Source organism: Pan troglodytes, chromosome 21 (assembly GCF_028858775.2).
Source record: "Pan troglodytes isolate AG18354 chromosome 21, NHGRI_mPanTro3-v2.0_pri, whole genome shotgun sequence".
In the NCBI taxonomy this organism is placed as follows: Eukaryota; Metazoa; Chordata; class Mammalia; order Primates; family Hominidae; genus Pan; species Pan troglodytes.
Window position 1 is genome coordinate 52,214,709 of NC_072419.2, and position 27,987 is coordinate 52,242,695.

Sequence of the window (27,987 nt, forward strand, 5' to 3'; positions counted from 1 at the left end):
GGCCTCTGCCTGGGCTCAGGAGGTCCGAAGAGTCCAAGGCCCTGCATCCCCTATCTCCAAACTCCCCCAGCAGGGCCTGTATGGATACCCCTGGGGATCAGAGGACTGGGAGCTGTGCCTGTCCCCAACCCAAAAGCCAGACTCTTGCTGGCCCTGGATCCCCACAGTGAGCAAAGAGCTGGGTGTGCCTCACAGTCAAGGCTCAGGAGAGCAGCCTCAGAGGATCTGTAGGCACAGAGCGTGTGCTCCCTAGGGCCCAGGGAGGAAGCAGGTCTGAAGGTGCTTGCTGGGGCTCTTGCTGGTTCAGCCGTCTCTGAACCAGCCACCTCTCTCATTGCCAGGCCTCTGCAGCAAGCGTCTGCCCTGCTGGTGGATCACCGGACTTAACAGGGGCAGGGCAGGACAGGGCACGCTGTGGAGCCAGGTAGCCTCCACCTCACAAGACCTGGCCTGGTACAGGCTACAGCAGCAAGCAGACAAAGTAAGCTGTTCACGACTGGACTCCAGTCCCTTTATTGAGACTGACAGGCCAGTGGGCCCACCCAAACAAAAATAAATTTCTCTCCCAAAGCCTGCCTGCAGGCTGGGGCACCCAGCACGTCCTGGCTGGGGCCCATGGCTGCCCCTAACCCCAACAGCACAGGTCTGGCTCCCTGGGAATGAGAGGATGCTGGCTATCCAGTATCTGGAGATCCTAAATGAAGAGGGAGGTGAGTCCTGGTGGCCCCCTACCCCCAGGAGAGCTGGCCGCAAATCCATGATCTGTGTTGGGCCCTCGGGGCTCAGTCATCGGCCAGGGTGATGACGTCGTACTCGATGCCCTGGTGCTGCAGCTGTTGAATGTGTTCGGGCACTGTCTCCTCTGTGCCAAACAGGCCCTGGGCTTGGGCCATGGCAGCATCAGCCACTGCTGCCAGGGGAGGGGAAAGTATGGTGAGCTGGAGGCTCAAGAGCTGGGTCCATACCCAGCCCCATGCTCCTCAGGATCCAGCTCCATACCTGTGACAGCTGAGTGTGCTGCAGCCTCAAGTTGAGCCTGTGTGACAAGCTGCTGGCCTGGGGACACAGGCACATACTGGATCTGGAGGAGAGAAGCTGATAAGATGCTGGCCTGGAGAAACCTGCCTGTGTCCCAGGTCTCCCTGTCCCCCCATGGCCCTACCTGGGACTCCTGAAGGAACGGGGCTCCTTGTTCATACTGGATGTGTGTGATCTGGCCCTCCTGTACCTGCAGAGAGGAAGCCAAGCTGTGATCCTAGGGAGAGGTCATGCAGCCCTTCACCACACGGCACCCTCATCCCAGGTCTGGCCTACCTGGATGTGATGGCCTTCAGGGACCACAACATATTCCTGGGGGAGCAGGTGCTGGACACCATCCTGGGAGATGATATACTGCACCTGTTGGGGGGGGGGGCCGGCATGGCGAGGCAGGTGCTGAGGCCCCACTCGCCAGGAGCTTAGCTAAGAAGGCAGAGTGGAAGACTAGGAACAGCCCCCAGCAACAATGCAGTTGTTGGCAAGCATGGACCCCAGGAGGGGTGGTTTGGAAAGTATCATTCCTTCCCGAGGTAGGTCTTTAGTTGGGAGGGTAGGAGGTCACAGCTGAGGGGATTAACAGTAGCTAGTAGCTCACCTGGTTGTCGGAGGTCACCAGGTGCTGTACGGTCTGGCCATCTGCCGTGGTGATCTCTTGGATGTAGGCGGCTTCCTCCTGCCAGGACCAAGACAGCTCTAGCCTCATTTCTCTACCCCAACCCCTGCCTGTCGCTGGCCAGAGGGCCCCCAGTCCTGACTCTTACCTGATTGGTCACTGTCTGTTCCTGGGCAACGATGATGTGTTCCTGGCTCAGTGCCTGCTGTAGCCGCTCTGGGCCCAGGACCCCGTGACTGGACTGGAGTGCAGCTGGGCAGAGAGGAGAGGATGCTCACCTGGGGTCCAGGAAAATCTGCAATGCCCCAGCCGCTACTGTGCCCAGTGGTGCCTTTTGGGGCAGTGGCCCAAGTCTCTGGATCTACCCTGGTGCCCACCCTGTGGCCCCAGGGGCAGCTCACTGTGCAGGGTGGCCAGTGTTTCGTCATCACTGTTCAGGATGATGGTCTGGGTTGGGGTCTGGGTAGGGGCCCGGGCTGTAGGGGTTCCTGACTTCCTCCCATCAGGACTGTGCAGCCGCTGGATGTGGAACTTGAGGTGCCCGTTACGGTTGAAACTGAGGGGGATGAAAGGTGGCTCAGGTTAGCTCCACCATACATGCCCAGCAGTCCCCACCCACCAGTATCTGGCCTCACCGCTGCCCGCAGAGGTGGCATGCAAAAGGCTTCTCCTTTGTGTGAGTCAGCATGTGCCGACGCAGGTCCTTCTTGTTCTTGGAGGCAAAGCTGCACTGGCTACACTGGTGGGGCCGTAGGCTTGAGTGCTGTGCCATGTGTGCCTGCAGAGAGGGCAGAGTTGGGGGCATTGGCTGGGTCAGGACAGATGGCAACAAATCCCCAGATCCCTGCTGACAGCTGGTCAGGGAACCAGACAAAGTGGACCTGGGAAAACCAAAATCCTGTGCACTAACAAGAAGCTGGGTAGAAAGGCCAAGCCGGATCCCTATCTGGTGCTGCTGTGTCCTAAGAATGAAAGGCCATAGATTCCATCATTATTAGGTAAATTGGAAAATCTCACTTTACCCATATGTAACACAGGTGTTAGATGAGGGGACCTGTGCAGGTCCCATCGGGCCCTGAATTTTTTTTTGTTTGTTTGTTTGTTTTTTGAGACAGAGTTTTGCTCTTGTTGCCCAGAGGCTGGAGTGCAATGGCGTGATCTCGGCTCACTGCAACCTCCACCTCCTGGGTTCAAGCGATTCTCCTGCCTCAGCCTCCCAAGTTGCAGGGATTACTGGCATGCGCCACCACACCTGGCTAATTTTGTATTTTTAGTAGAGATGGGTTTTCTCCATGTTGGTCAGGCTGGTCTCAAACTCCCGACCTCAGGTGATCTGCCTGCCTCGGCCTCCCAAAGTGCTGGGATTACAGGTGTGAGCCACTGTGCCCGGCCCTGGCCCTGATTTTCTAGGGCTGAGGCCTGATAGGGCGTTCACCTCTGCACTGTAGGGTGGGGCTCTAGGCCCTGCTTCCCTCTCCAACCTCTGGAGAGGATGCAGTGCATGACTGGATCTGAAAACGAAATCCTCAGGCAAACAGGGAGGCCCCAAGCTGGGCTGTGAACCTGCCCCAGAACTGGCCCACTCACCTTCTCCATGGTGGCTCCCCAACCACCTCGAACCTCTGTGCCCTCAGTATTCTAGACCAGTGGTCCCACCCTTTTTGGCACCAGGGACTGGTTTTATGGGAGATAACTGTTTCACGGCATGTGCAGGGTGATAGTTTTGGGATGAAGTTGTTGCACCTCAGTTCATCAGATATTAGTTAGATTCTTATAAGGAGTGTGTGACCTAAACTACTCGTATGCACAGTTCACAATGGGGCTGTGCTCCTGAGACTAATGCAGCTGCTGTGACAGGAAGTGGGGCTCAGGCAGTAATGCTTGCCCACCTGCCGCTCACCTGCTGTGTGGCCTGCTTCCTAACAGGCCATGGATGACTACCAGTCTATGGCCCAGGGGTTGGGCACCCCTGTTCTAGACGTTCGAGTCTCCCTAGCCATGCCTCTGTCACACACCTCTGTGCCTTTGCTCCTGGAGGCCCAGCTTGGCCATCCCTTCTGTGGCATTTTCCCCAGCACACACAAGTTCAAATGACCTGCTCTGTGTCCTGCACCCTTGGTTCACACTCGGGACACTGTGTCTGGCAGTAGTCACGTTGTGTGTGGTTTGCCTCCCCACCAGACCAACTCCCTGAGAGCTGGGACCTTGCGGAGTCATCTCTGACCCATCTCATCCACTCAGAGGGGAGCAGAGGATCTGGCTTGAAAGGGCACTCATTAAAGGTTTGTTATACAAACAAGTGGCCCAATGAATGACAGCAGAGACACAGGAGCAACCAGCACCTACCCGGACCTCGGGCCACTGGCGGGCACTGAAGGGGCAGTCGGGGCACTTGAAGGCACCAGGCCCAGCGTGGGCCCGCTTGTGACTCTCCATCTCAGCTCGGCCAGGGAAGGCCTCGGCACAGATCTTGCAGGAAAACTTCTTTGATGCAGCAGTGGCTGCAGATGGTGGTGACGGGGGCACTGCCAGGCCCAGGGCTTTGCTGGTTGCAGGAGGTGAGGAGGCAGAGCTCTGGGAGTCCCCTATGCAGTGGGTCTTGGCTGGAGATGGGGGCTCAGGGCCGTCTCTGGGCAGCCCCCCACACTGCAGCAGGGGCCATTTGGCACCAGAGGCCAGAGCATCTGGACTTGGGAAGGAGATGGAGCCATCTGCGGTGAGCTGTAGAGAGACAGGGAGCATGAGGTGCTGAGAAGGGGAGGGAGGTGGGGGAGTGGTTGGCATCCCCAAGCCTCACCTCAATGTGGTGCAACTGGGTACCATCAGTAGCCATGATGTAGTGGGTGCCAGCTTCTTTTAGGGTGTCACTCACAACCACAGCCTGGGCTGCCTCTCCTGCGGGCTCCTCGCTGTGGGCATGGAGAAGGTTCTAGGAGAAGATGGAGGACCACAGGAGCCCCCTTCCCCAAGCAACAGGCATCAACTGAGGAGTGACTGTCACCACAGATGGACTCAAGTCAGAAGGGCCCAGGGTTCAACTGTGGCTCTGCCCTGTTACCAAATGACCCTCTACCATCTCTCTTGTAAATGATTACAACTCAAGCATGGGTCCTTCTCAAAAGCTGGTAATTCTTGTCCTCGGTAAACATGGCGAGGTGGGGGGCACACAGTGAGGCAGAGGGGTCTAACCCAACCAGTAGCAAACGGTGAATCCACCACCAGGAGCTAGTGGAGGAGGCAGGGCTAACGAGGACCTGCTGCCTAAGAGCAGACAGCAAATGCTGAGACTGGCCGCCCAGGTGCTGGCCAAGGGCATGGGCCTGGGGATCCTGACTCCCTGCTCAGCTCAACAATTTGGCACTTGGATTCAGGGCTTCCTCAGATGGCCTAAGAGTTTGGTGAACATAAACATGCCTGCCCAAGCTCATTCACTGTAGGGAAGCCAAGTGCAGGTGCCAGGCCTCAATGCTGGTAAAGAGGCCTGAGCTTGCTCGGAGTGTCAGAACTGAAGAACACCTGGGATCACCCAAGAAGAGCACTTGGGCATGGGAACCAAAGGGACCAGGGTTCAAATCTCACCTACTGCATGTGTGGTTTCAGGCTGGTCACTTAACCTCCCTGGCCCATTTCCTCATTTGTAAAACAAGGGAAATCTGGGTCTCATGGGAATGGCTTAGGTCCCATCATGAGTGCCAAGTGCTTGGAATATCTAAGTGGCTAAAAAATGGTAGCTCTTGACCTCCTGAGAAGGGTAGACTCCACCACTAATCACTTGATGTGTATTGGGATTTTTGCCTCCTGCCAACTAGGCTTGGGTGGGGCCCAAATCGGACTGACCGACCACACCTACAAAAAGCTGAAAGGGGCCTTGCAGGCAGCAGGTCTCACCTGTAAGGTGTGCCAGGAGCTGATGTCCCCTCCTCCATAGGGGGTGCTGTGATGACACTGTAGCCAGTCCCACCAAATGGACCAGGTGCCAGGGTGATCTGCGGTAGGTCAGGAGGGCCTAGCTGGCTCTCGGCTACTGCACCGCCCCCTGGCTCTGCCACGTGGAGGGTGACCACCTGTGGAGTGGCACCTTCAGGGGAGGGCTGCCCACCAGGGGATGCTAACCCTGCTTCCACATCTTCCGACTTCACCACGGCCACCTGCAACGGCACCAGGGGGCGGGATGGGAGGCATTGGTGGCAGAGGAGCGGGTATGCAAGATGCCTCCCCCATCTCAGTGTCCCAGTTGCACCCACACACTCTAGTCAGACCAGTGCTGCCACCACTCATTTGAATAGCCCAAGTTCTTTCTAAAATATACTCTGGCTTTCCAAATCCCACTCAACAACTGGAAATAGACCAACAGGAATAGGGCAGAGCAGTTGTGCCCCCCACAAAGATTTGGCAATGTCTGGAGACATTTCTTATCACAGCAGGAGGGGGATGGTACTGGCATATAGTTGGGAGAGGCCAGGGATGCTGCTGAACACCCCATAATGCACAGGACCGCCCCACCACACAATAGTATCTGCCTCAACATGCCAACAGCGCTGCAGACAAGAAATACTGGGGACAACTGACAAATCACTTAGAAAAAAGCTCCAGCGTACATCTTATTCCACAGTTGGCTTCAAATGGTTTAAAGATTAAAATGTAATAAAACTCTAAATATATTAAAACGTAGGTAAGTATTTTAGAATTGGGACAGGGAGATTTTTCTAATCATGACAGAGAAAGATAAAACCTAGAGCAAAATTAACCATAAAATGAAGCCAAAAAACAAAGAAATTGGGGTTGGGGGATATTTAACAACTCATAAAAAGTGGACTTCCCTCATATATGGAGCTCCTGCAAAGCAATAACTAAAAGCTAACAATAGAAAAACAGATACAGGACGCAAACAGGTACTTTAGAAAGGAATAAAATGGTCTCTGAACATACAGAGAGGAGTTCAACCTCATTTACGGTCATACAATTACTTTTTTTTTTTTTTTTTTTTTTTGAGACTGGGTATTGCTCAGGCTGGAGTGCAGTGGTACGATTACAGCTCACTGCAGCCTCAACCTCCTGGGCTCAAGCGATCCTCCCACCTCAGCCTCTCAAGTAGCTGGTACTACAGGCATGCATTGCCACACCCGGCTAATTTTTTAAGAGACAGGGTTTCACCATGTTGTCCAGGCTGGTCTCAAACTCCTGGACTCAAGCAATTCTCCTGCCTTGGCCTCCCAAAGTGCTGGGATTACAAGTGTGAGATTGGTAAAGATTTATAACGACTGAGGCCGGGCATGGTGGCTCACGCCTGTAATTCCAGCACTCTGGAAGGCCGAGGCGGGCAGATCATGAGGTCAGGAAATCGAGACCATCCTGCTTAACACGGTAAAACCCCATCTCTACTAAAAATAAATAAATAAATAAAAGAAGCCAGTCGTGGTGGTGGGTGTCTGTAGTCCCAGCTACTTGGGAGGCTGAGGCAGGAGAATGGTGTGAACCCGGGAGGCGGAGGTTGCAGTGAGCCGAGATCACGCCACTGCACTCCAGCTTGGGCAACAGAGCAAGACTCTGTCTCAAAAAAAAAAAAAAAAAAAAAAAACGATTTATAAAGACTGATAATACCCAGTGTATTGGCATGAATGCAGGGAAATATACCCTACTGGCGGCCACGTATACTGGCGTATCTTTTTACAAGGCTTCTCACCATACCCTCTGACCCACTAATTCTTCTTGTAGGAGGCTTTTTAAAAATACTACAAAAATGTTGGCTGGGTACGGTGGCTCACACCTGTAATCCTGGCACTTTGGGAGGCCAAGGCAGGCAGATCACTTGAGGTCAGGAGTTCGAAACTAGCCTGGCCAATATGGTGAAACCCTATCCCTACTAAAAATACAAAAAAGTAGCCAGGTGTGGTGACGTGCACCTGTAATCCCAGCAACTCAGGAGGCTGAGGCAGGAGAATCATTTGAACCCAGGAGGCGGAGGTTGCAGGGAGCCAACATCACGCCACTGCACTCCAGCCTGGGTGACAAAATGAGACTCCATCTCAAAAAAAAAAAAAAAATTTATGAGCACTGAAAATATACGTACAGTGAAGCACTGCTTGAATTAATATAAAACGGAAGAACCCAGCCAATAAAGGACTGCCTAACTATAGCTGAGAACATCCATGTGATCGAATGATACAGAGATGCAAGATGGAGATCTTAGGAGAATGAGGGTAACTGCAGGTGCTGGCCAGGCCGTGCATCACATGCTGTTAGGTAAAAGATGACGCTGAGGAGCAGCCAATAATGTGATCCCATTTTTTAAGGAACAAAGGTCTAGGTGTTGGTATGAGCATGAACAAATCCCTGAAGAAATTCTTCTGAACCCATTTACTGGGTATCTGATGGGAGGGGAGAAATGCCAAGGACTTTCACCTTCTACTGAAACATTTCCTAATGTTCATTTTTTTCTTTTTTTTTTTTTAGATGGAGTTTTGCTTGTTGGCCAGGCTGGAGTGCAATGGCGCAATCTCGGCTCACCGTAACCTCCGCCTCCTGGGTTCAAGCGATTCTCCTGCCTCAGCCTCCCGAGTGGCTGGGATTACAGACGTGTGCCACCACGCCCAGCTAATTTTGTATTTTTAGTAGCGATGGGGTTTCTCCATGTTGGTCAGGCTGGTCTCGAACTCCTGACCTCAGGTGATCCAGCCACCTTGGTGTCCCAAAGTGCTGGGATTACAGGCGTAAGCCACCACGCCAGGCCCATTTTGTTTCTTTTACAAGCATGTGCTTTTGTAAGCAGAAAAACTCTACCACATGAGATTGGCATGGGAACAGGAGACAAATCAATAGAACAGAACTCAAGTCTAGAAACAGACTCCTACATATTTGGGAATCTAGTATATGAGAAGGAGGACACTTCAAACCACAGGGGAAGATACCACGTCGGATGACTTCTGGAAAAAAAAAAAATTGATCCCTACCTTTCTGCATACACCAGAAATAAATTCCAGGTGGAGTAAGATTTAAGTGTAAAAAATAAAACCCTAAGAAAAAAATATAAATGAATGTTTTATAACCTTGGGATACAAGTTGGGGGAGTCTTTCTAGGGATGATACCAAAGGGAAAACTATAAAAGACTGATAAATTTTCCTATCTAAAAATGTAAAACTTCTATACACCCCTAACTGCCATGAACTAAATTATTATGATTTCTGGAATTCATCATCTTAAAAACACACTCTCCATCTTCTCATGAGGCTGGGAAACCGGAGGGGCTAATAAACTTCCCTCTGCCTTGGAGACCAGGCCAGATGTGAACGGGGAGGGCAGGGAGGGGCAAAGGTGTTGAACTTTGGGGAGGTGCATGAACCAAGACCCCTGGAACGCGAGAGAGTGGTCTGATCTAGAGGAAGCCCTGGGGTCTGCAGGCTGTAGGAGGTGTCCCGGAATGAGGGCGCTCTTGTGGATGGAAAAGCTAGTTCAAGCTGTGGGGGCACCCACAGGCACATGGTGGTTGCAGAGGTGGGAGGAAGACAAAACAGGAACAGGGCCCCAGCTGCCGCAGGGGCAGTGTGTACTGCTCCACCTGGCAGAGGTCACCAGTGATTCTGGAGAATGGACGGGATACCCTGCGGCCTCCATGGCAAAGCCTGTTCCTCTCTGTGTTTGCCCACCAGACTTCAGCAGATCTGTCTCCTCCACTGCCTGGGAGCTCCCAAGGGCGGAGAAGCTCTGATACACTGTTTTCCTCTAGTCCCAGTGTCCAGTGCAGGGCTGGGTACCTGCAGTAGCTGGGAAGGGGAGCAGGTTCCCAGGCAGCTCACCTGCAGGGCTGTGCCCCCCAGTTCCCGCTGGGCACTCATGTTCAGCAGAAGATCCAAGGCTGTCTGCGTGGCCATCGCTGTCGACTCCTCAGCTCCTGGGTGGGGTGGGACCTAAGCCTGACAAAGTGCTAGAAAACTGGCACCCAATACCACCCCCTCCCCATCTTCCAGCCCCCACCAGCACGACCTGCCCCTGCCCAACTCAGAGCTCCTACCCTCCATGAGCTCCTATCCTCCTACAGAGCTCACCTTGCTGGTAGATGATGGTGGCACCACCCAGGGTGTCAGGACAGAGCAGTGAGGGAGCCTCAGATGACTGGAAAGTTGTCGCCTCTGGGGGTATCTATGGGGTGGAGATATGGCCACGCCTGAGAGGGGCCAGCCCAGATTCAAGTGCCATTTGCCAAGCACCTCTGATCTGCCAGACGTTTTACATCTGTTGGCTTGTTTCATCTTCATAACCACTTTTCTTTTTTTTTTTTGAGATGGAGTCTCTCTGTCATGCAGGCTGGAGTACAATGGCTCAATCTGGGCTCACTACAACCTCTGCCCCTGGGTTCAAGTGATTCTTGTGTCTCAGCCTCCTGAATAGCTGGGATTACAAGTGGCCGCCACCACACCCAGCTAATTTTTATATTTTTAGTAGAGATGGGGTTTCTCCATGTTGGTCGGCTGGTTTCAAACTCCTGACTTCAAGTGATCCACCCACCTCGGCCTCCCAAAGTGCTGGGATTACAGGCATGGGCCACCATGCCCAGCCCATAACCAGTTTTCAAAATATACGAGCTCAGTGCTACAGATGAACCCACTAAGGCTCAGAGAGGTGAAGTGGTTGGCCAAGAATCCCACTCCTAATACATAGTAGGGTGAGGGCTTGAACCCATGACTGTGTGATCCCAGGGCCTGTGATCTACCAGCAAGTCATGTGGTCCATCTTTCCGGGGATAGTGTGTCAGCTCACGTGGCAGAGACTGCTAGCTACCTATCCTGAGGCCATCCTCCTCTTCCCTCTTGCTAACAGAACTCTGATTTTCACCAGGGTGGCAATGTACCCAGCTCCAAGACATTTCTCAGCCTCCCTTGCAGCTAGGTAAAGTGTGGCCACATGACTAAGCAACGATCTTCAGGTGAAGTTCATGAGGAATGATGGATAGATGGTAGGTATCCTTTTTGCCTCTCCCCCATCCCTTCCTCCTGCTTCCTGCCTGGGATGTGGCTGGGAAGGCTGGTGCTCCTGCAGCTATACTGGACCATGAGGCAACTACAAAGATGAAAGTCATATGCCTGAGATGACTGGGCAAAGACACTGAGAACTTATTCCCTTATGACTGTATAATCACCGCACCAGCCCTAGACTGCCGACCTGTGGAATTCTTGTATAAGAGAGAATAAAAACTGTGATCACAGTTAAGTTACTGGTGTTTCCATTCTCTATTACCAGCACTAGAAAGCCACCCTTACTCTAAGCTTAGGGCTGGCATATGTGTGACTCAGTGAGTTTTTACCACAGTCTCAAGAGGCAGGGATTATTTTGTTGCATCTCAATGTGCAAATGATGCTGGGGCTGGGAGAAGCGGCCTCACTCTGTCATCCTGACCCATGCCCCGACCTTACCTCAGGAGGTCCTGGGGAACTGGGAGGTGGTCCAGGGGCCGCACTGTGCTGCTGCTTCAGCTCCTCAATCTGCTGCAGAGAGAAGAAGGGGCGACGGCGGGAGGGGGGCTCCTCAGGGTGGCGCCTCCCCCATTCCTCGAAGCTGCTTGCGTGTCGGCACCGTACGTGCAGGCGCAGGTTCTTCTTGTGCCGTGTGCTGAAGTGGCAGTACTCACAGGCGAAGGGCTTGGCCCCTGGAGGCACATGTTGGGGAGGCACATGTTGGGGCATGCTTAAGTCTGCCCATCCCTAGCCTACCCCCTCCAGGAATCCTTTCTTGACCCTAAGCATCTCTCCAACTGACTCACTTCCAGCGATTCATTCCCGTATGTAGGCAAACACATGCCGCTGTCCATTCTGGTGGCCCAGGACAGAAATGAATCAGGGCCGCCCTCTGCACTCAAGAGCCTTCCTGTGCGTGCCTATTTGCAAGGTCATGTGACTACAAGCTCCTGTGGGTCATCACAGGACTCTGGCTAAGGGAACCCCTGGCTCCTTTTCTGTAATCGCCCCTAGTGTGCTGACCAGGGAGCTAGGCACCAAAGAAACAATGTTTGCAGTGCAGCTTCTGTGGGCCAAGCCAATGGCGTTGCTTCTGCAGCTTCATCTGCCAAGGCAGGGTCTGGAAGAGCCTCCTCTCCAGCCCCAGTGCCAGCACACACAAGGCTCAAGGAACAAATGGAACTTACTTTCATCATAGCCATATGGCAGGCACTCTGATTACCCCATTTCATAAATATGGAAGGCTCGGAGAGGGCAAGCGACCAGCCCAGAGCCATCCAGAGAACAACCAGCCAAGCGGGAACCCAGGCTCAGGTTAGGGTGAATACGCCTATGGGAAATTCTCTTTACACTTGAAGGACTTGGGCTGTTCTGTGGCTGGGGCTACCGAGGGGGAAGGAAGAGGATGGGAGCTAAGCCTCTGATCAGGGGTACAGGGCACTGAGGGCTGGTGAGTGGGGCTGGGGTGTGTCCAGCCTGACCTGTGTGCTTGACAGCCACATGGGACAGCAAGAAGTCCTCTCGGAAGGTGCGGTAGGGACAAAAGCTGCATTTGAAGGGCTTGTCACTGACGTGGGACAACTGGTGGTTCAGCAGTGCCTTCTTGTCTTCACAAACAAACTCACAGAACTCACACTTGAACCTGGAGGCGGTTAGAGGGAGGGAAGCTCAGTGATGAGCTGGGGACTGCTCCCGTCCCCAGGGGCCTCCAAGGGGATGTACCTGCGGTTGGCAACAGCCTGGATGTGCGTGAGCAGGTGCATTTTGAAGGTGTAGCGCTTCTTGAAGGACTTTCCACACTGTGAGGGGGTGGAGAGCAGTGAGACGGCGATCACCCTCCATCACCCAGGGGAGGCCCTCCTCTCTGCCCCAGCCCTGGCTCCCACCCACCTTGTCACACATGTGGGGCTTCTCAGTGCTGTGCGTCTTCATGTGCTGCGTGAGTCTTTTCTGCATGGGGTACACACGGCCACACACAGGGCAGGGGAAAGAGCTCAGCTTTGGAGTCTAGGAAGGCATAAGAAGGGGCCAGATGGAGAAAGAAGTGGAGGAGGGAGGATAAAACCTCCCCTCTTGTCCCCACCCCCATTAACAACCCCCGGGCAGGTTCCCTTCCCAGGCCAGCACGCCAGACTCACCGGATCTGGCCTCTTCTTCCTGTGGGGAAAAGGCCGAGGAATTAGACCAGAGCTTCCCCAAGCCCACTCTAGACCCTCTCACACTGAACAGACCCAGCCTCAGCTATGAGCCTACTCCCTGCCAAGGCCCCTTTCTCTTAGAATAGTGCTTCCCCAGCTGGAGTTCACTGGGGAAAACGCTAAGGGGCACGCTGTAAATAACATATTCTGCACTCAAATATATTTGCGAAATGGTACATTCTTTCTGTCTATCAATCACAAAATGTTATTTGCATATTAAAAGCTCTAAGGATCAGTTGAGGCCCGGAGTTTGAGACCAGCCTGGGCAACATAACAAGACATCGTCTCTACAAAAAAAAATTAGTAAATAATAAAAAGTTAGCCGGGTGTGCTGGTTAGCACCTGTAGTCCCAGCTACTCGGAAGGCTGAAGCAGGAAGATCGCTTAAGCCTGGGAGGTTGAGGCTGCAGTGAGCTGTAATTGTGCCACTCTATTCCAGACTGGGTGACAGAGTGAGACCCTGTCAATCAGTCAATAAAAGCTCTAAGAAATCCTGCAGGAAAGAGGTGTTGAACAGCTCTGCAAGCTGGTGAACCTACACTAATCTTACTTAGCCACAGAACCTTTTTTTTTTTTTTCATTTAAAAAAAAGAAACCTTAAAGTATCTTGGGCTGGCTTTTCCACACACACAGCTGGAGCTACTGTCCCAGGGGATCTGTCTCCAACCTCTGCTCACACACCACCTCTCATGAAGCGAACTCCTTCCTGAAGCTCGGGATCGAATTATAATCCTGTGAGCAATCATTAGGTGCATAAGAACTTGTGTTTCTCTGTCTCAGGTGCACTCTCAGCCCTGTGAGAGATGAGTAGGATTTGGAGTCCAGAAGATCTTGGATCATTTACTGAACTCCTTTAGGTACACAATTTCCTTCAATCCCCTCAACAACTGTCCCCGTTTGATGAGAAACTAAAGCTCACAAGAGGTAAGAGGCTGAGCTGGGGACCTCAAGGCCTGCTGTCCTGTTCTAAGCCAAATGAACTGGGGTGAACTGCCTTTCTGCTCATGCCTGTAGTGTGCAGCAAATGGGGCTGGCTCAGAGCAGGAGCGCGGTAAGTGGGAACCATGGTTATCCCGGGCCTCCACTTCCCCACCCAACCTGGCCTCTCTTGCCCAGGTCCCTCCCACCCCCACACTGACCGGTCCCGGCTGTGCACAGCGGCGTGCCGAATGACGTCCTTCCGGTAGACACTGGTGTAGCTGCACTCGTCACACTTGTAGGGCTTGCTGCCCACGTGGTTGAACATGTGCTCCTGGGAGACAGACAAAAGGATGGTGGGCTGGGGCTTGGCCTCCTCTCCCATCCCCGTCCCCACCATGCCTGTGGCCACAGCCTTAGGGTTGCTGCGGGAGCAGCTCACAGAACACAGGCATGTGGACAACACACCCCGACACAAGGGTCAAAACCTAGGAAGGCCCGGGGACTGTCCCCAGCGAGAGCACCCACTCTGTGCCAGGCTCTGTGCTGGCTCACAACTTGACAAAGAAGGAACCTGAGTCTCAGGGTGGAGGGACCTTGCGATGGCAGAGCTTGGAGCTGAAGCCAGGCAGCATGGCGCCACAGCCTCCACCTCTCCCACTGCGTCACGAGACATCTTCTCTGCAGAACCCACATAACAGCCCACAGCACAGCGTGCACAGAGCACAGGGGCTCGCTCTGACCACCGTGCCTGGAAGTACCCTCTCCCACAGCTGCCAACTTGCACATTGGCCAGCCGAGCCACAGTTTCCTGGGGGTCAGTAGAATGGGACTATGGACACCTACGACCTCACTGGGCTGCAATAAGGATTTAATTATCCAGTTACTGCATAAAAGGCTCAGGGCTGCTGCAGGCCACATGGTAGCTTGTGTTAAGGAGAAAAAGGAACCGTTTTTTTTTTTTTTTTTTTTTTTTTTTTGAGACAGAGTTTCGCTCTTGTTGCCCAGGCTGGAGTGCAATGGTGTGATCTTGGCTCACTGCAACCTCTGCCTCCCGGGTTCAAGCGATTCTCCTGCCTCAGCATCCCAAGTAGTCGGGATTACAGGCATGCACCACCATGCCCAGCTAATTTTGTATTTTTAGTAGAGATGGGGTTTCTCCATGTTGGCCAAGCTGGTCTCAAACTCCTGACCTCAGGTGATCCACCTGCCTCAGCCTCGCAAAGTGCTGGGATTACAGAAGCAAGCCACTGCACCTGGCCTAAAAGGAACCCTTTTCTTGAGACACATGACTGCCATCTGCTGGAAATCTTTCTAACACACGGAATCAGATGAAAACAGTTTTATGGCGTCTGTGGTGGTGAAGATATGCTGCCACTGTGCACTGTGCCGCCTGCAAAACTGCCTGTGGCAGCCCTTCCCAGCCCCTCCCCACATTCCCGCAAGCTCTGAGGAGCTGAGCGTTCTTCGGTACGCCAGTGAGCCAGACATGCGTTCTGAAGAGCAGCAGGAGAGCGTGACCCAGAATGCTCTGTGACTCCATTCTCCCTCAGTGGCACCAGCTGGCCTCTGCTTGCCTTCTTCACCCTCCCATGAGCCCCAAGCCTCTTTGGCTCCCGCACCTTGAGCGAGGACCAGCGGCGGGAACGATAGCTGCACTGCAGGCACTTGAAGAGCTGGGGATCGCCAGCCTCATGGGAGTTGACGTGGAAGCGCAGGTCCTCGTGGGACAGAAAGCGAGAACCACAGATGCGGCACAGGAAGGGCCTCAAAAGTGGTTTGGGCGACTTGTAATAGTACCTGCAGGATGAGAGTGTGGCGGAAAGGTCTGGTGGGGTTGGTGGCTTAACCACATGCATGCCCCACCCTCACCTCTGCTCCACATACTTGCGGTATTTCTTGCCTAGGAAGCGCCTGGAAGGTCGACCTCGGCGCCGGGGCAGAGTGTCGTGCTCATCCGGGCAGGAGGGGGCTGCGTTCTCTGCATCTGACTGGCTCACACCAGCTTCCACAGGGGTCCTGCTCACCTTGCCCAAGGCCACCAGGTGTCCTGGGCCTGAGGAGCTGGGAGCCTCGGGATCCTGTGGCTCTGGAGGGCTCTGTCCACTCTGGGAACTCACTAGAGGCTCTCCTTCCACACCTGCCATGGACATGCCAGGTCACAAGCCAGCCACTGACACACCAGGACAGACGTGGACAAGTGGGCCAGAGGCCAGCCAAAATATCCTCCCACCCACTCATCACAGACCACTGACGGGTGCATTGAGTCACATGACACAGACAGCCTCTGTGGTTAGAGGGCAGCATGGATACTACCGCCCAACAGCCGACATTCTGTCAGCACAGTAGGACCTGGCCTGGATTAGAGCAACGGCGAGAGCTGGGACCTCCCAGTCAGGAGACCTGGGTTCCAGGCACGGCATGTCACTGACATGCTGTGCACCTACAGACAAAGCCATTCCTCTCCCGGAGTCTCATTTGCCCCATTTATCCAAGGGAGGCCAGAATGGCGGCTTTGGTGACTTCACAGAACAATCTAAGGCTCGGGAAGCAATAGGAGTGCTTTAACACTGGCATTCCCCAGGGAGGTCAGGCAGCTGGAGGGCTGATGGCAGGGAAGGAGGGAGATGTGACTTCCATGCTTGCAAACCATGTGGACAATCTAAATCTGTTACCTCTTCAAAAACATTGATAGTATTTAAATATTAAATATGTACTAGAAAAATTAACAATACAGACAATGCAGGTAATGTTCTGCTTCTTGACTGGGTTATACAGGTGCTTGGTTACACAGGTGTGTGCACCTTGTGAAAACTCATTGACCTGGGCAGAATATGTGTAACTTTCCATACATATGTGCCTCGGTAAAAAGGCCTTTTTGAAATAGAGACTAAAGAATACAATAGGCCAGGTGTGGTGGCTCACGCCTGTAATCCCAGCACTTTGGGAGGCTGAGGTGGGCAGATCACCTGAGGTCAGGAGTTTGAGACCAGCCTGGCCAATATGGTGAAACCCTGTCTCTACTAAAAAAATTAGGTCGGTGTGGTGGTGGGCGCCTGTGATCCCAGTTACTCAGAAGGCTGAGGCACGAGAATTGCTTGAACCTGGGAGACAGGGGTTGCAGTGAGCCGAGATCATGACACTGCACTCCAGCCTGGGCAAGAGTGAAACTCTGTCTCAAAATAATAATAATAATAATAATAATAATAATAATAATAATAATACAACAACTCTCCAACCATAAACAGCTGCCACTGTACTCTTTTGTGTGTATTTAACCCTTAAGCAATCCTAAAAGGCATGCTGCTATAACCTCCATGCATAAATAAAGGGACTGGAGATTTAAGCTCCAAGTCACACAGACTGCAGGCGGCAGAGCTGGTGCTCACACCACGGCTGGGTCCTTCCTGTCCCCAGCCAGTAATGCTCCGAACCAGGGCTCCTCTGATAGTCCCAGGCCTCAGACTTATTCCTCTCTTCTCATTTCAGTAACATTTAAAACTTATCTTACGCATTCAGTGATAAAGTCCCAAATTTCTCTTTTGCTATGACAAATTGTGGTGAAAGGCATTTCCATAAAGCTGAGAGAGTTTCCTGAGTCAGGGTTTCTTGAGCTTGAGTCTTTGAGGGCTTTCCCCTTTCCCTGGAGGCCTGCAGGTGACCCGGTTTGAGACAGCTGCCCTGCAGGGCACACTCAGTCCCCAGAACTCCACAGACACAAGCAGGGAGAGAGGCCACTCCTGACCCACCCACACGAGCCCCTCCCAAGACCAAGCCTCACCATCTGGGAGGTCTGATATCTCCAGGCGGGGCAGCTTCCGGGGCCGGCCAGGTCTCCTTCGGGGCCTTGGGGTACTGGGGGTGGGGCGCTGGAGCCGAAGCTGCCGGCCTCGGGGCTCATCCTCAGCTGGATTATAGTCGCTATCCTCTGTGGGGAACAGTAAAGTTGGTGAACAGTGAGTGGCGGGACCTGCCCTTTCAGCCCTGACCCCTTGCCCAGCTCACTTCCCTACCCCTGCATACTCCTCCTCCAAGCCCACAGCGATGCCTCCTCCAGAAAGCCCTCCTGATCTCCTCTGGCTGACTTGGCGTTCCTGCCCTGAGCCCCTGAAGTTCTTTCTCTACCCTTCCTGGCACCTACCACTAGCTCATAAAGCACCTTCATGTGAATAGGGAAAAGGCACCCCTTCCTCCAGACACTGTACAGCCAGTTAGAAAAAAGTTTAAATAAACATTGAAGTCCACAAACTCTACGGCTGCCCTATCCAAAACAGCTGCCACCAGCCATATGTAGCTATTGAGCCCTTGAAATATGCCTAGTCCAAACTGAGATATAATTAAGTGTAAAATAATGAATTTCAAAAAATTGGTATTAAAAAACTCACCAATAATTTTTTTTTTTTTTTTTTTGGTATTTTAGTAGAGACAGGATTTCACCGTGTTAGCCAGGATGGTCTCGATCTCCTGACCTTGTGATCCATCTGCCTCAGCCTCCCAAAGTGCTGAGATTACAGGCGTGAGCCACTGTGCCCGGCCAAAACTCACCAGTAATTGTTATAATGACTGCATACTGAAATATTTTAGGGCCAGGCACAGCCGCTCACACCTGTAATCCCAGTGCTTTGGAAGGCTGAGGTGGGAGCATTGTTTGAGGACAGGAGTTTGAGACCAGTCTGGGCAACTCAGCAAGACTCTGCTTCTTTTTCTTTCTTTTTTTTTTTTTCTGAGACAGAGTCTTGCTCTGTCGCCCAGGCTGGAGTACAGTGGCATGATCTCAACTCACTGCAACCTCTACCTCCCGGGTTCAAGCGAATTCTCCTGCCTCGGCTTCCCAAGTAGCTGGGATTGCAGGTGCCCACCACCAGACCCAGCTAATTTTTTGTATTTTTAGTAGAGATGGGGTTTCACCATGTTGGCTAGGCTGGTCTCAAACTCCTGACCTCAAGTGATCTGCCCGCCTCAGCCTCCCAAAGTGCTGGGATTACAGGAGTGAGCCACCATGCCCGGCATTTCTCTTTTTTTTTTTTTTCTTTTTTTTGAGACAGGGTCTCGCTCTGTTGCCCAGGCTGGAGTGCAGTGGCACAATTACAGTTCACTGCAGCCTTGACCTTCTGGGCTCAAGTGATCCTCCCAAGTAGTTGAGATCACAGACACATACCACAACAGGCTAATTTTTGTATTTTTCAGAGAGATGGGGTTTTGCCATGTTGTCCAGGCTGGGAGAACCCGTTTCTACAAAAATTAAAAAATTAGCCAGGCATGCTGGCAGGCACCTGTAGCCCTAGCTACTCGGGAAGCTGAGATGGGAAGATGGCTTGAACTCAGGAATTCAAGGTAACAGTGAGCAACGATCATGATGCTACACTCCAGTCTGAGCAACAGGGCGAGGACCTCCTCTCGCACCTTTACTTGTATTCTATTTCTGTGGGGCAAATGTGAACAGGGCCCCCTGTGCTCTTTTCCAGTGTGCACCCTGCACAACTGCACACAGAAGTCCTGGTCCCAGAGCACAACCTCCTCTGTCTTATACTGGAGGGACCTGTGGATGTGTCTGTGCCAATTCCTCTTTACTGGCCCTCCAAGTGAAAGCTCAGTGAGTATGTCTAGATGGGCATAGGGATGGCAGGCCTAGAAACCATGGTGGCCTACCCTCCAGGTCATCGATGGCTCCAGCGTCTACAATGTCATCATCGTCCTCCTCCTCTGGTCCCTCTTCCTCTTGGGTCTTGGTGGAGGTGCTCCACTTCCGTAGACGTCCTTTTTTACCAGCTGCTGCTGCGGCTGCTGCTACTGGAAGTGGAGGGAGGGTAAGACAAGCTTGCCATGTCTGGCTCCCAGCACCCCACCCCTACCCATGCAGTCCAAGCAGGTAGGCTGCTACTGACGCACCCGGACGGAAGTGGCGCTCCCGCATGTGGCGCAGCAGTGTGGCCTTGGTGCTGCTCCGGTACTGGCACATCTTGCATTTGAACTGCTGCACCACCACCACCTCCATCATGGCCTCCAGGCTCTGCAGGTCCGGTTCTTCGGCACCGGAGGCTGGGGGCAGCTGCACCGGGGAGCTGGGCCCACCCTGTGCCTCCAGGCATGTGGATGTGGATGTGGGGCCATCTGCCAGGGCCTCAATGGCTGCTAGGCTGTGGGCCAAGGTGGAACTGGACATTGGTGATGTCATGGGGGCTCCTGGGGATGGGTGAGGCAATTGGAGGGTGGTTAAATGGAGGGCAGCACTGGCCATGAGCTATAGCTACCCCTCCCAGGCAGGCCCAGGGAGTGCAGAACCAAATTCCCCACCAGAGGCCACCCCGTCAGTAGGAAAACTGAGACCCAGAGCAGTGGATACCCAGCCAGGGCCACAGAGGGAATCCGTGGCAGAACCTGTCCTCACCTATCCCCCTGCCCACTGCAGGCCTCCCCGATTCTGGCACCTGGGGTCTTACCATCATCTGGGCCCTGCAGGATCAGGTACCGTGTGGTCTCGGCCCCGCCATCCTCAGCACTGGTCACAGTGATGCAGTCTGGGCAGAGATGGGGAAGGGTCACACCTCCTGGGGAGGGGGTCCCAGCAACAGGCCCACCCCCATGGGCCCCACTTTGGCCTGTGAGCAGGGCTGGTCCACACTCATTCTGGCTCCCATGTGTGACTGCAAACCAGCTGTGTCACCCCTGAGCCTCAGTTGACTCCCTTGGCAGGGCTGTCTGGAGGTCTAGTGTGACATGCTGACTCAGCAGCCGGCCCACACTTACACAAGATGCCACAGCTACACCAGCTGCCCAGGCTTTGACCACCAAACCTGGGAAGTCCTCCTTCCTCTCCAAACTTCTCAAAGTAAAGGACCAGCTCCTGCACCACTTTCTTAGGGTTGGCTTCCCAGACTATCCCAGGGCTTTTTGAGGTGCTATAGCCTCTATAAATATCATTAACAAAAAGTGGGTACAGCACCATGTGTCACGGCTCATGCCTGTAATCCCAATACTTTGGGAGGATGAGGCAGGAGATCTGCTTGAACTCATGAGTTCAAGAATAGCCTGGTCAACCCAGCAAAAAGGTGGTGTGCACCTGTAATCCCAGCTACCCTGGAGGCTGAGGCAGAGAATCCCTTGAGCCCAAGAGTCTGAGGTTACAGTGCACCATGATTGCACCACTGCACTCCAGCCTGGGTGACACAGCTCTGGAGTCAGACTGTCTGAGCTCATGGCCCGACACCCCACACTGCTTGCTGGTGACAGTGGGTAAGTTATGTATGTCCTTGGTGCCTCATATTTTTCATCTGGACTGTGAACATTAACATCCTCTACCTTTTGGGGTTATTGGGAGGATTAAATGAGCTACTGTATGTAAAGTTTACAACAGTCCTGGGCACAAGGTAAGCAATAACAGTTTATATTATTTATTAAGAGTCTGTCATGCCAGGCGCTAGGCTGAGAACTTTACAGTGTTGTCTCATTAAATCCTCATTTACCACCATGAGACAGGGGTGACTGTTCCCACTCTGCACATTCCACATGGGAAAGTAATCTGCCTGAGTTCACACAGCTAGGGTGGGCACAGCTGGCTGCCGGACACTGCAGGGAAACCCCTGTGGGGCTCCTCTGCCTGACTCACTCTGGATGAGGTCGGGCCCGATGGTGGACTCGATGATCTTGTCGATGGCCGAGCCCAGGTCCGAGGAGGAAGCTGTGCAGTCGGACACCAGCATGTTGGGGTCTGGGAGTGCACTAGAGTGCACAAGTGCTGGGGGACCGCCTGTCACCCCTGCCACTGGCCCATGAGACACAGACGATGAATCAGGGAGGTAGCCATTAGGCAGGGGGTCTGCGCTCGAGCTGCTCTCAGATACCTCCTCCTGAGGGGCATGAAACAGGGAGGGAAGAAGTTTAGCAGCTGGGTATGGGGCAGGGCAGCCTGCCAGCTCCCACTTGCTAGACAGAGCTCTCAGGCCCAAGGACATGGTCAGTGGAGCCACTCATGCCCTCAGCCCCACGGAGGACCAGTGAGAGAGGCCCTCCAGTCACAGAGTCCCCCAGGAAAAAGTCACAGGGTCCCTGGATCTCATCAGGGAATACACAAAAATAAGGGAAGGGACTCCTAAGCCACAGCCAGGGGGAGCTATTTTCTTTGGGCTTTTGCATAAATCGTTCCCTCTGCCTGAAACTCTTCCCAGCATCACCCTGTGGCTAAATCTTACCCAGCCTTCTCACCACCATTTAGCTGGTACCTCTTCTAGGAAGTCAATGCTGGCTTTGAGGCCAAGTCAGGACTTCTTCATCCTCAGTGCTGCAGCTGCCTGTGTCCCCAGCACCACACCACTGTGGGGTTCATTGTGCCTTTTAACAGCCTCCATGCCAGACTGTGCCCTCCACAAGGGCCTGGACCAAACTTGTCTTTTCCTCTGCTGTATTTCCAGGGCCCAGCACATGCTGAGCACATGGTAGGCCCCCATCTCTGCTGAACTAATGAAACCCCAGGACCCCAAAGTGATGACCACTGCTGTGTACTTCTATCACGTGATATACTGAATATGACCATTATCTTGCATATAAGAATGGCTAATACTTATTGAGTGCTTACAATGTGCTGAGCACTGTTTTAATTATTAGCTTTGCATATGTTAATTCATTTCATCCTCACAAAAACTCTATGAGGCAGGTATATTTACCATTCCCACTTTACAGACGAGGAAACAGAGCTAGATGTTGGGTAGCTTGCTCAAGATCACACGGCTAGGAAGTGGCACAGCCAGGAGGAGATGGTTTACAAAATGTTTGCAAGAGGATGTCTGGTGGGAGCTCACAATCAAGCACCCTTGAAAGCAAGTATTTCTGCTTTACTGTAGCCGGGATACTGAGGCTCAAAGAGGTCTCCCAGTAAACTGGAGGCAGGACCCAGTCTTAACCCAGGGTACTTGCGTTTTTTTTTGTTTTGTTTTTTTTTTTTTTTTTGTAGAGATGAGGTCTCGCTATTTGCCCAAGCTGGTCTCCAACTCCTGGGCTCAAGTGATCCTCCCACCTCAGCCTTCCAAAGTGCTGGGATTACAGGCCATGAGCTACCACTCCTGGCCTAGACATCTGCCTCTCAAAGTGTGAGGACTGTGGGTAGTATAGTAGCTAAGACCACAGCCTAGATTTGAATCCTGGCTCTGTCTGCACTCTGTACCTCGGCATCCTTTTCTATAAGATGTGGGAAAAAATGGTATGTGTCTTAGAAGGTATGAAGCTCAAATGAGAAAATCCACTTTAGGGGCTTGGCTTGGTGCCTGGCTCACAGTAAACCAGAAACACCAAGTATTAGCTACAAACAAGCCTTGTTTCCTCTTGGCTGTCAGGCACTGCTGCTCGCGGTCCTTGCCTCCACCCACGCCGTCCAGCCCGGTCCATACCTGAGAGCGGCTGCCGCGGTCCGAGCTTTGCCCCACGCCAGAGTCATCGGCCTCTGCCTGCCCCGGGGCGGCCGCGGCGTCGCTGCTGTCGGCGGACACGGCTTCTGAGGTGCCCACACCCAGGCCGCTCTCAGAGGGCTCCTCGGGCCGGCCAGGCCCAGGGGCCGCGTCGCTGCTGCTCTCCACCTCGTTCTCCTCCATCTGATCGGCGGGCTGCCTGACAGCGGGGCGTAGGGTCTGGGGACTTCACTCTGAGAAGAGAGGTGACCGTGGCTGGAACAAGTGGGCCATCTCCCCAGCCCCGGCAACCACGGCCCACCCACTTGCACCCCTGCGCCCATTTTGCAGATGCGAAGATTGAGTCTCCGACGGGGCGGAGCTTCCTGGTGTATTGCGAGGGGAGCTCGGGAAAAACTTGACGGAGAAGCTGTGCTTCCCAGGCTAAGGCCCTTCCCGGGAGGGTGGTCAATGGCTGGTAATCTTGACCCTTTCCCTCGCCCCCACGATTCTCGTGGAGCGTTCCGCTCTGTGAGCCCCATCCGGGCCCAGTGGTTCAGCCCTTCGGCCCCCGCGTCCCCCCGGGTTGCAGGGTCGGTGGTACAGCCCGCTGGCCCTCTGGGTCAGTGGTTCGCTCCCCCCCCCCCCCCCGGTTCCCCTGCGGAGGGGGCTGACAGCGACGGTCTCGGGGCCTGGCGATTTGGGGCTGTCCCCGGCGCTGCCTGTGCTCCAGGCCCGACGCCATCTTGTGGTGGCGCCGGGTTTCCGCTCAGGCAAGTGCGAGAGCGACTAAAGGGCCTGGGACCCCGGGGCCCTGTTCGGACAGCCCCGCCGGCCTGGGACCTCGCCTCCGGGTATCCCCGCAGTGTGACCTCACTCCACGGCAGGGTACGGTGGGGCCGCCTGACTCTACCCGAAGCTCACCCGAGGCTTTCGTAGCCACGTTCCTCTCTGACTCCGGCATCGACGAGGTCGCCATCCTCTTTCCTCCGCTGCGGAGGAACCCATCGGCCTATTGTAGGCCGGAACTACTTCCCCCGCTGGCCCCGGGAAAGACACATTTTCAGTGTTCCGGAAGGTCGCTCCGAGGCCTCAAAACCATAATCGGGTCTGAACAGACTCTGGGACTTTATACGTCGCCCGGTGTTTGGCACTGAGCCCACTATGGTTTGGGGACTACTTTATCTCTTGGCGGAGTGTTACGTAGGAAGTGGTTGTGATGTCATTCTGGTCCCTTCCCTAGGCCGCAGGGTTGGGCGCGGCGAATGCGCGCCCCGCTCTCTTGGGGCGTGGCTCCCAGTGGGGGCGTGGCTCCCGGTGGGGGCGTGGCTCCCGATGGCTTGGCCGCGCCCCTCCTACAACAGCCCGGAAGAGCGTGTGGCCGCGGGCGACTTTGGCTTGGCCAAAGAGTAATTCATGTTGTCGGTCATTTTACCTGACTCATTACTTATTACTTAGCGCGCTGCTGCAACCCAATCGAGCTCTGCCCGTTAGGTTTGATGTGTTTTGTTGGGAAGGGAATGTATAATTATTGTACAGATAGGGAAACTGAGGTCTGGGTATGGGAAGGGCTGGTCCAAAATCACATCCAATAAAGGGACTCAGGAGCCAAGTACGGATGGCAGGAGTCGGGGAAATGGAAAGAAGTTAATGCCTGTCCCTTAGGTTTGTATACATATTTGTTAACATTAATAGAGCTGAGGCCGGGCGCTGTGACTCACGCCTGTAATTCCAACACTTTGGGACGCCAAGGCAGGAGAATCGCTTGATCCCAGGAGTTCCAAACCAGCCTGGGCAAAAGAGCGAGACCCCATCTCTACAAAAAAAAGAAAAAAAAAGAAAAATTAGCCAGGCATGGTGGCGCGTGCCTATAATCCCAGTTGCTCGGGAGGCTGAGGTGGGAGGATCGCTTGAGTCTGGGAGGTTGAGGCTGCAGCGAACCGTGATCACACCACTGCACTTCAGCCTGGGCGACAGAGCGAGACCCTCTTTCAAAAAATAAATAAATACAAGTCAACTACCTATCCTTTAAAAGTGGAGAAAGAAAAAAAATTTTAATTAAAAGTCAGCTGCCCTTAAGGTATGTCCTTCCTCCGGAAATGTCACCTTCTGTTTTAAGACTTTTAGCAGTTTGCAGTGGAAGAGCACAAGAGGGAGTAAGGCGCTCTGGTTTTTGTCCCTAAGTCTCTGTAGTTCCATAGGCTATTTTCCTTAATTGAAAGATACAAATTTTTGGGGAAGAAATCTCAAAAAAACCTCCTAAGCAGGCTGGGCGCGGTGGCTCACGCCTGTAATCTCAGCACTTTGGGAGGCTGAGTCGGGCGGATCACCTGAGGTTGGGAGTTTGAGACCAGCCTGATCAACATGGAGAAACCCCATCTGTACGAAAAATACAAAATTAGCTGGGCATGGTGGCGCATGCCGTAATCCCAGCTATTCAGGAGGCTGAGCCAGGACAATAGCTTGAACCCGGGAGGCAGAGGTTGCGGTGAGCCGAGATCACGCCATTGCCTTCCAGCCTGGGGAACAACAGCGGAAACTCTGTCTCAAACAAACAAACAAAAAGTCCTAAGGAGAAGACCTATTAATAAGGAGAAAAGGTCCGGGCTTGGTGGGTCACACCTGTAATAACCAGCACTTTGGGAGGCTGAGGCCGGTGGATCACTTGAGGTCAGGAGTTCGAGACCAGCCTGGCCAACATGGTGAAACTCTGTCTCTACTAAAAATACAAAATTTCACTGGGTGTGGTGGCGCGCGCCTGTAGTCCCAGCTACTCGAGAGGCTGAGGCAGGAGAATCGCTTGAACCCCAGAGGCGGAGGTTGCCGAGATTGTGCCATTGCGACAAGAGAGAAACTCCGCTTCAAAAAATAAATAAATAAATAAAAATAAAAAGGACAAAGGGTGCTTTGAGCTGTTATTTGTGTGCACTTGTGTATGAGGGGATTCATCTGGTCCTTTTCTTAGGTAAAGTTTTCTTTCCTAGGTTTCCCTTTTGGGTTGAGGGAATGGAACAGGAGGCCTCTGGATAGGTTAGGACCCTCATCCCCTATCCCTTGCAACCAGCAGGACCAGGCCCCAGAGCAGCTCTGAAGAGCTAGGTCAGCCCTGGCATGATGACATGTTGGTTTTACTATCTCCAGGCAGTTTTCCCGTGTGGACCCCATTTCTCAGCCCTACAGAAGCATCTGCCCCTCCATGCCAGTAGGGTAGTAGGGTGCATCCTACATCTGACCAAGTCACCTCTCCCAAGTTTGGGGTACTCCGAAGTAGCCCCACAGTACCCTCATTCCCTTCCCCACTAAGACTGAAGCCTCCTAGGAGGTAGAGTCTGCAGTGAACTATGAGTGCGCCACTGCACTCTGGCTTTGGTGAGAGAGTGAGACTCTGTCTATTAAAAAGAAAAAAAAAGACTCAATCTTGGCCTTTGCCACAGCGTCACAAGATTGCAGAATGTCATGGTACAGATGAAACAGACTCATCATGAAACCGAAGAGGAGCCCAAGGCCCAGAGGGGGAAAGCTAACAGCCCAAGGTCTCGGCTCCTTGGAAACAACATACCAGAACCCTTCCATCACAAAGACAAGCAGGCAAATCCTTGTATTCTGCCTGTGAATCCAGGGTTTGTTCCTCCAGAGAGTGCAGTCTAGTTCTGGTCTCAGCTTTATTTTTTTGTTTTCTCTTTAAAATTTGTTTTATCTTTTAAAAAATTGTTTATAAAGATGGGGACTAGCTATTTTGCCCAGGCTGGTCTCGAACTCCATGGCCCCAGCTTAGAGAGACTTATGGAAGCAGTGAAGGGGCTCTGGGTCAGAGGACATTAAAGTGGACCATTGAGAAAAATGTAGAAGAGCCAAGAGGGAAAGAGGAGGGAAGATGCCAGGCAGTGTGTGTGCTTTCTGAGTCATGTTTTTTTTTTTTAAATTTGCTTCCACAGAGCTTTATTTCCATTTGGACCAAGGCTTGGAAGAAGGCTCCAGGGTAATTAAAAAGCTGCCTAGTGGCTGGAGGGAGCGGCTTAGGCAGAAGCCCTGATACTTTGGGAGGGGCCCTTAAGGCTCCCAGTCGTGCTTGAGGGTGAGTGAGCCTTTCCAAGAGAACCCCACCCAGGCCAGCCTGGGGGCCAGCCACCCTGGGAAGGTTGGTCAAGTGGTCGCCCATCTTGATGAGTTTCACTTCCTCATCTAAGAAGTGACTCTCTAGGAAGTCACAGAGATGGAGGTCTGTGCGGGCAGGACTCAGGGCTTGAAGATCCAAAAGCGGCCTGGTTCAGATTTTTCTCCAGGGCCATGGCGGCTTCTGTGGCATTCAGGGTTTTTAAAATTTATTTATTTATTTATTTTTATTTTTGTCACCCAGGCTGGAGTGCAGTGGTGTGATCTCAGCTCACTGCAACATCTGCCTCCCAGATTCAAGCGATCCACCTCAGCCTCCTTAGTAGCTGGGACTACAGGCGTGTGCCACCACACCTGGCTAATTTTTTTTGTATTTTTAGTAGAGATACAATTTCACCACGTTGGCCAGACTGGTCTTGAACTCCTGACCTCAACTGACCCACCTGCCTTGGCTTCCCAAAGTGCTGGGATTACAAGCATGAGCCACCACGTCCAGCCGTGTCCAGGGTCTTATCTAACTCAATTTGGGCCAGTTTCTGGATGTCCTGGAAGAGAGTGCAGCCGCCATACTGGTTTTGCATCTTTAAGGCACCCTTGCGCTTCTCCTCGGCCAATTTGTGGAAGAAGTGACCCACGCCCTCCCGAGCCACATCGTCGCAGTGTAAGTAGAAGCCCAGAGAGAGGCAGATGAGGAGGCCTGCAGGTGCAAATTGAGCAGGTGGTTCACGGCTGCCTCCACCTCAGTGGAATAATTCTGACGAATCTGGGAGCTCATGGGCTG

At 53.2% G+C, this 27,987-nt stretch overlaps 1 protein-coding gene and 1 pseudogene across 6 annotated transcripts; both read right to left on the bottom strand.

Moving 5' to 3' along the window:
* Nucleotides 1–482: 482 nt before the first annotated feature.
* Nucleotides 483–24,394, bottom strand: ZNF335 (zinc finger protein 335). 6 transcript variants are annotated; one of them, XM_063802558.1, is made up of 28 exons: nt 24,018–24,394; nt 23,097–23,347; nt 21,323–21,563; nt 20,157–20,234; nt 19,606–19,899; nt 19,366–19,503; nt 17,498–17,644; nt 15,604–15,856; nt 15,339–15,516; nt 13,938–14,050; nt 12,739–12,757; nt 12,491–12,607; nt 12,323–12,399; nt 12,082–12,242; nt 11,060–11,292; nt 9,695–9,788; nt 9,446–9,540; nt 5,540–5,799; nt 4,449–4,560; nt 3,998–4,372; nt 2,287–2,429; nt 2,053–2,207; nt 1,800–1,903; nt 1,634–1,711; nt 1,315–1,398; nt 1,163–1,228; nt 1,000–1,081; nt 483–910 (listed from the first exon to the last, which is right to left on the bottom strand). In XM_063802558.1, the coding sequence occupies exons 2-28, from the start codon at nt 23,295–23,297 to the stop codon at nt 783–785; spliced, it is 4,026 nt and encodes a 1,341-aa protein (XP_063658628.1). In that variant the 5' UTR covers nt 23,298–23,347; nt 24,018–24,394; the 3' UTR covers nt 483–782. The 6 variants fall into 6 exon arrangements, with proteins under 6 accessions (XP_063658628.1, XP_016793505.1, XP_054530962.1 ...); XM_016938016.4 differs by having other exon boundaries at nt 19,366–19,506; nt 24,018–24,293; XM_054674987.2 differs by having other exon boundaries at nt 483–907; nt 19,366–19,506; nt 24,018–24,257.
* LOC742994 (ferritin light chain-like) lies at nt 23,562–27,981 on the bottom strand (annotated as a pseudogene).
* Nucleotides 27,982–27,987: the final 6 nt, after the last annotated feature.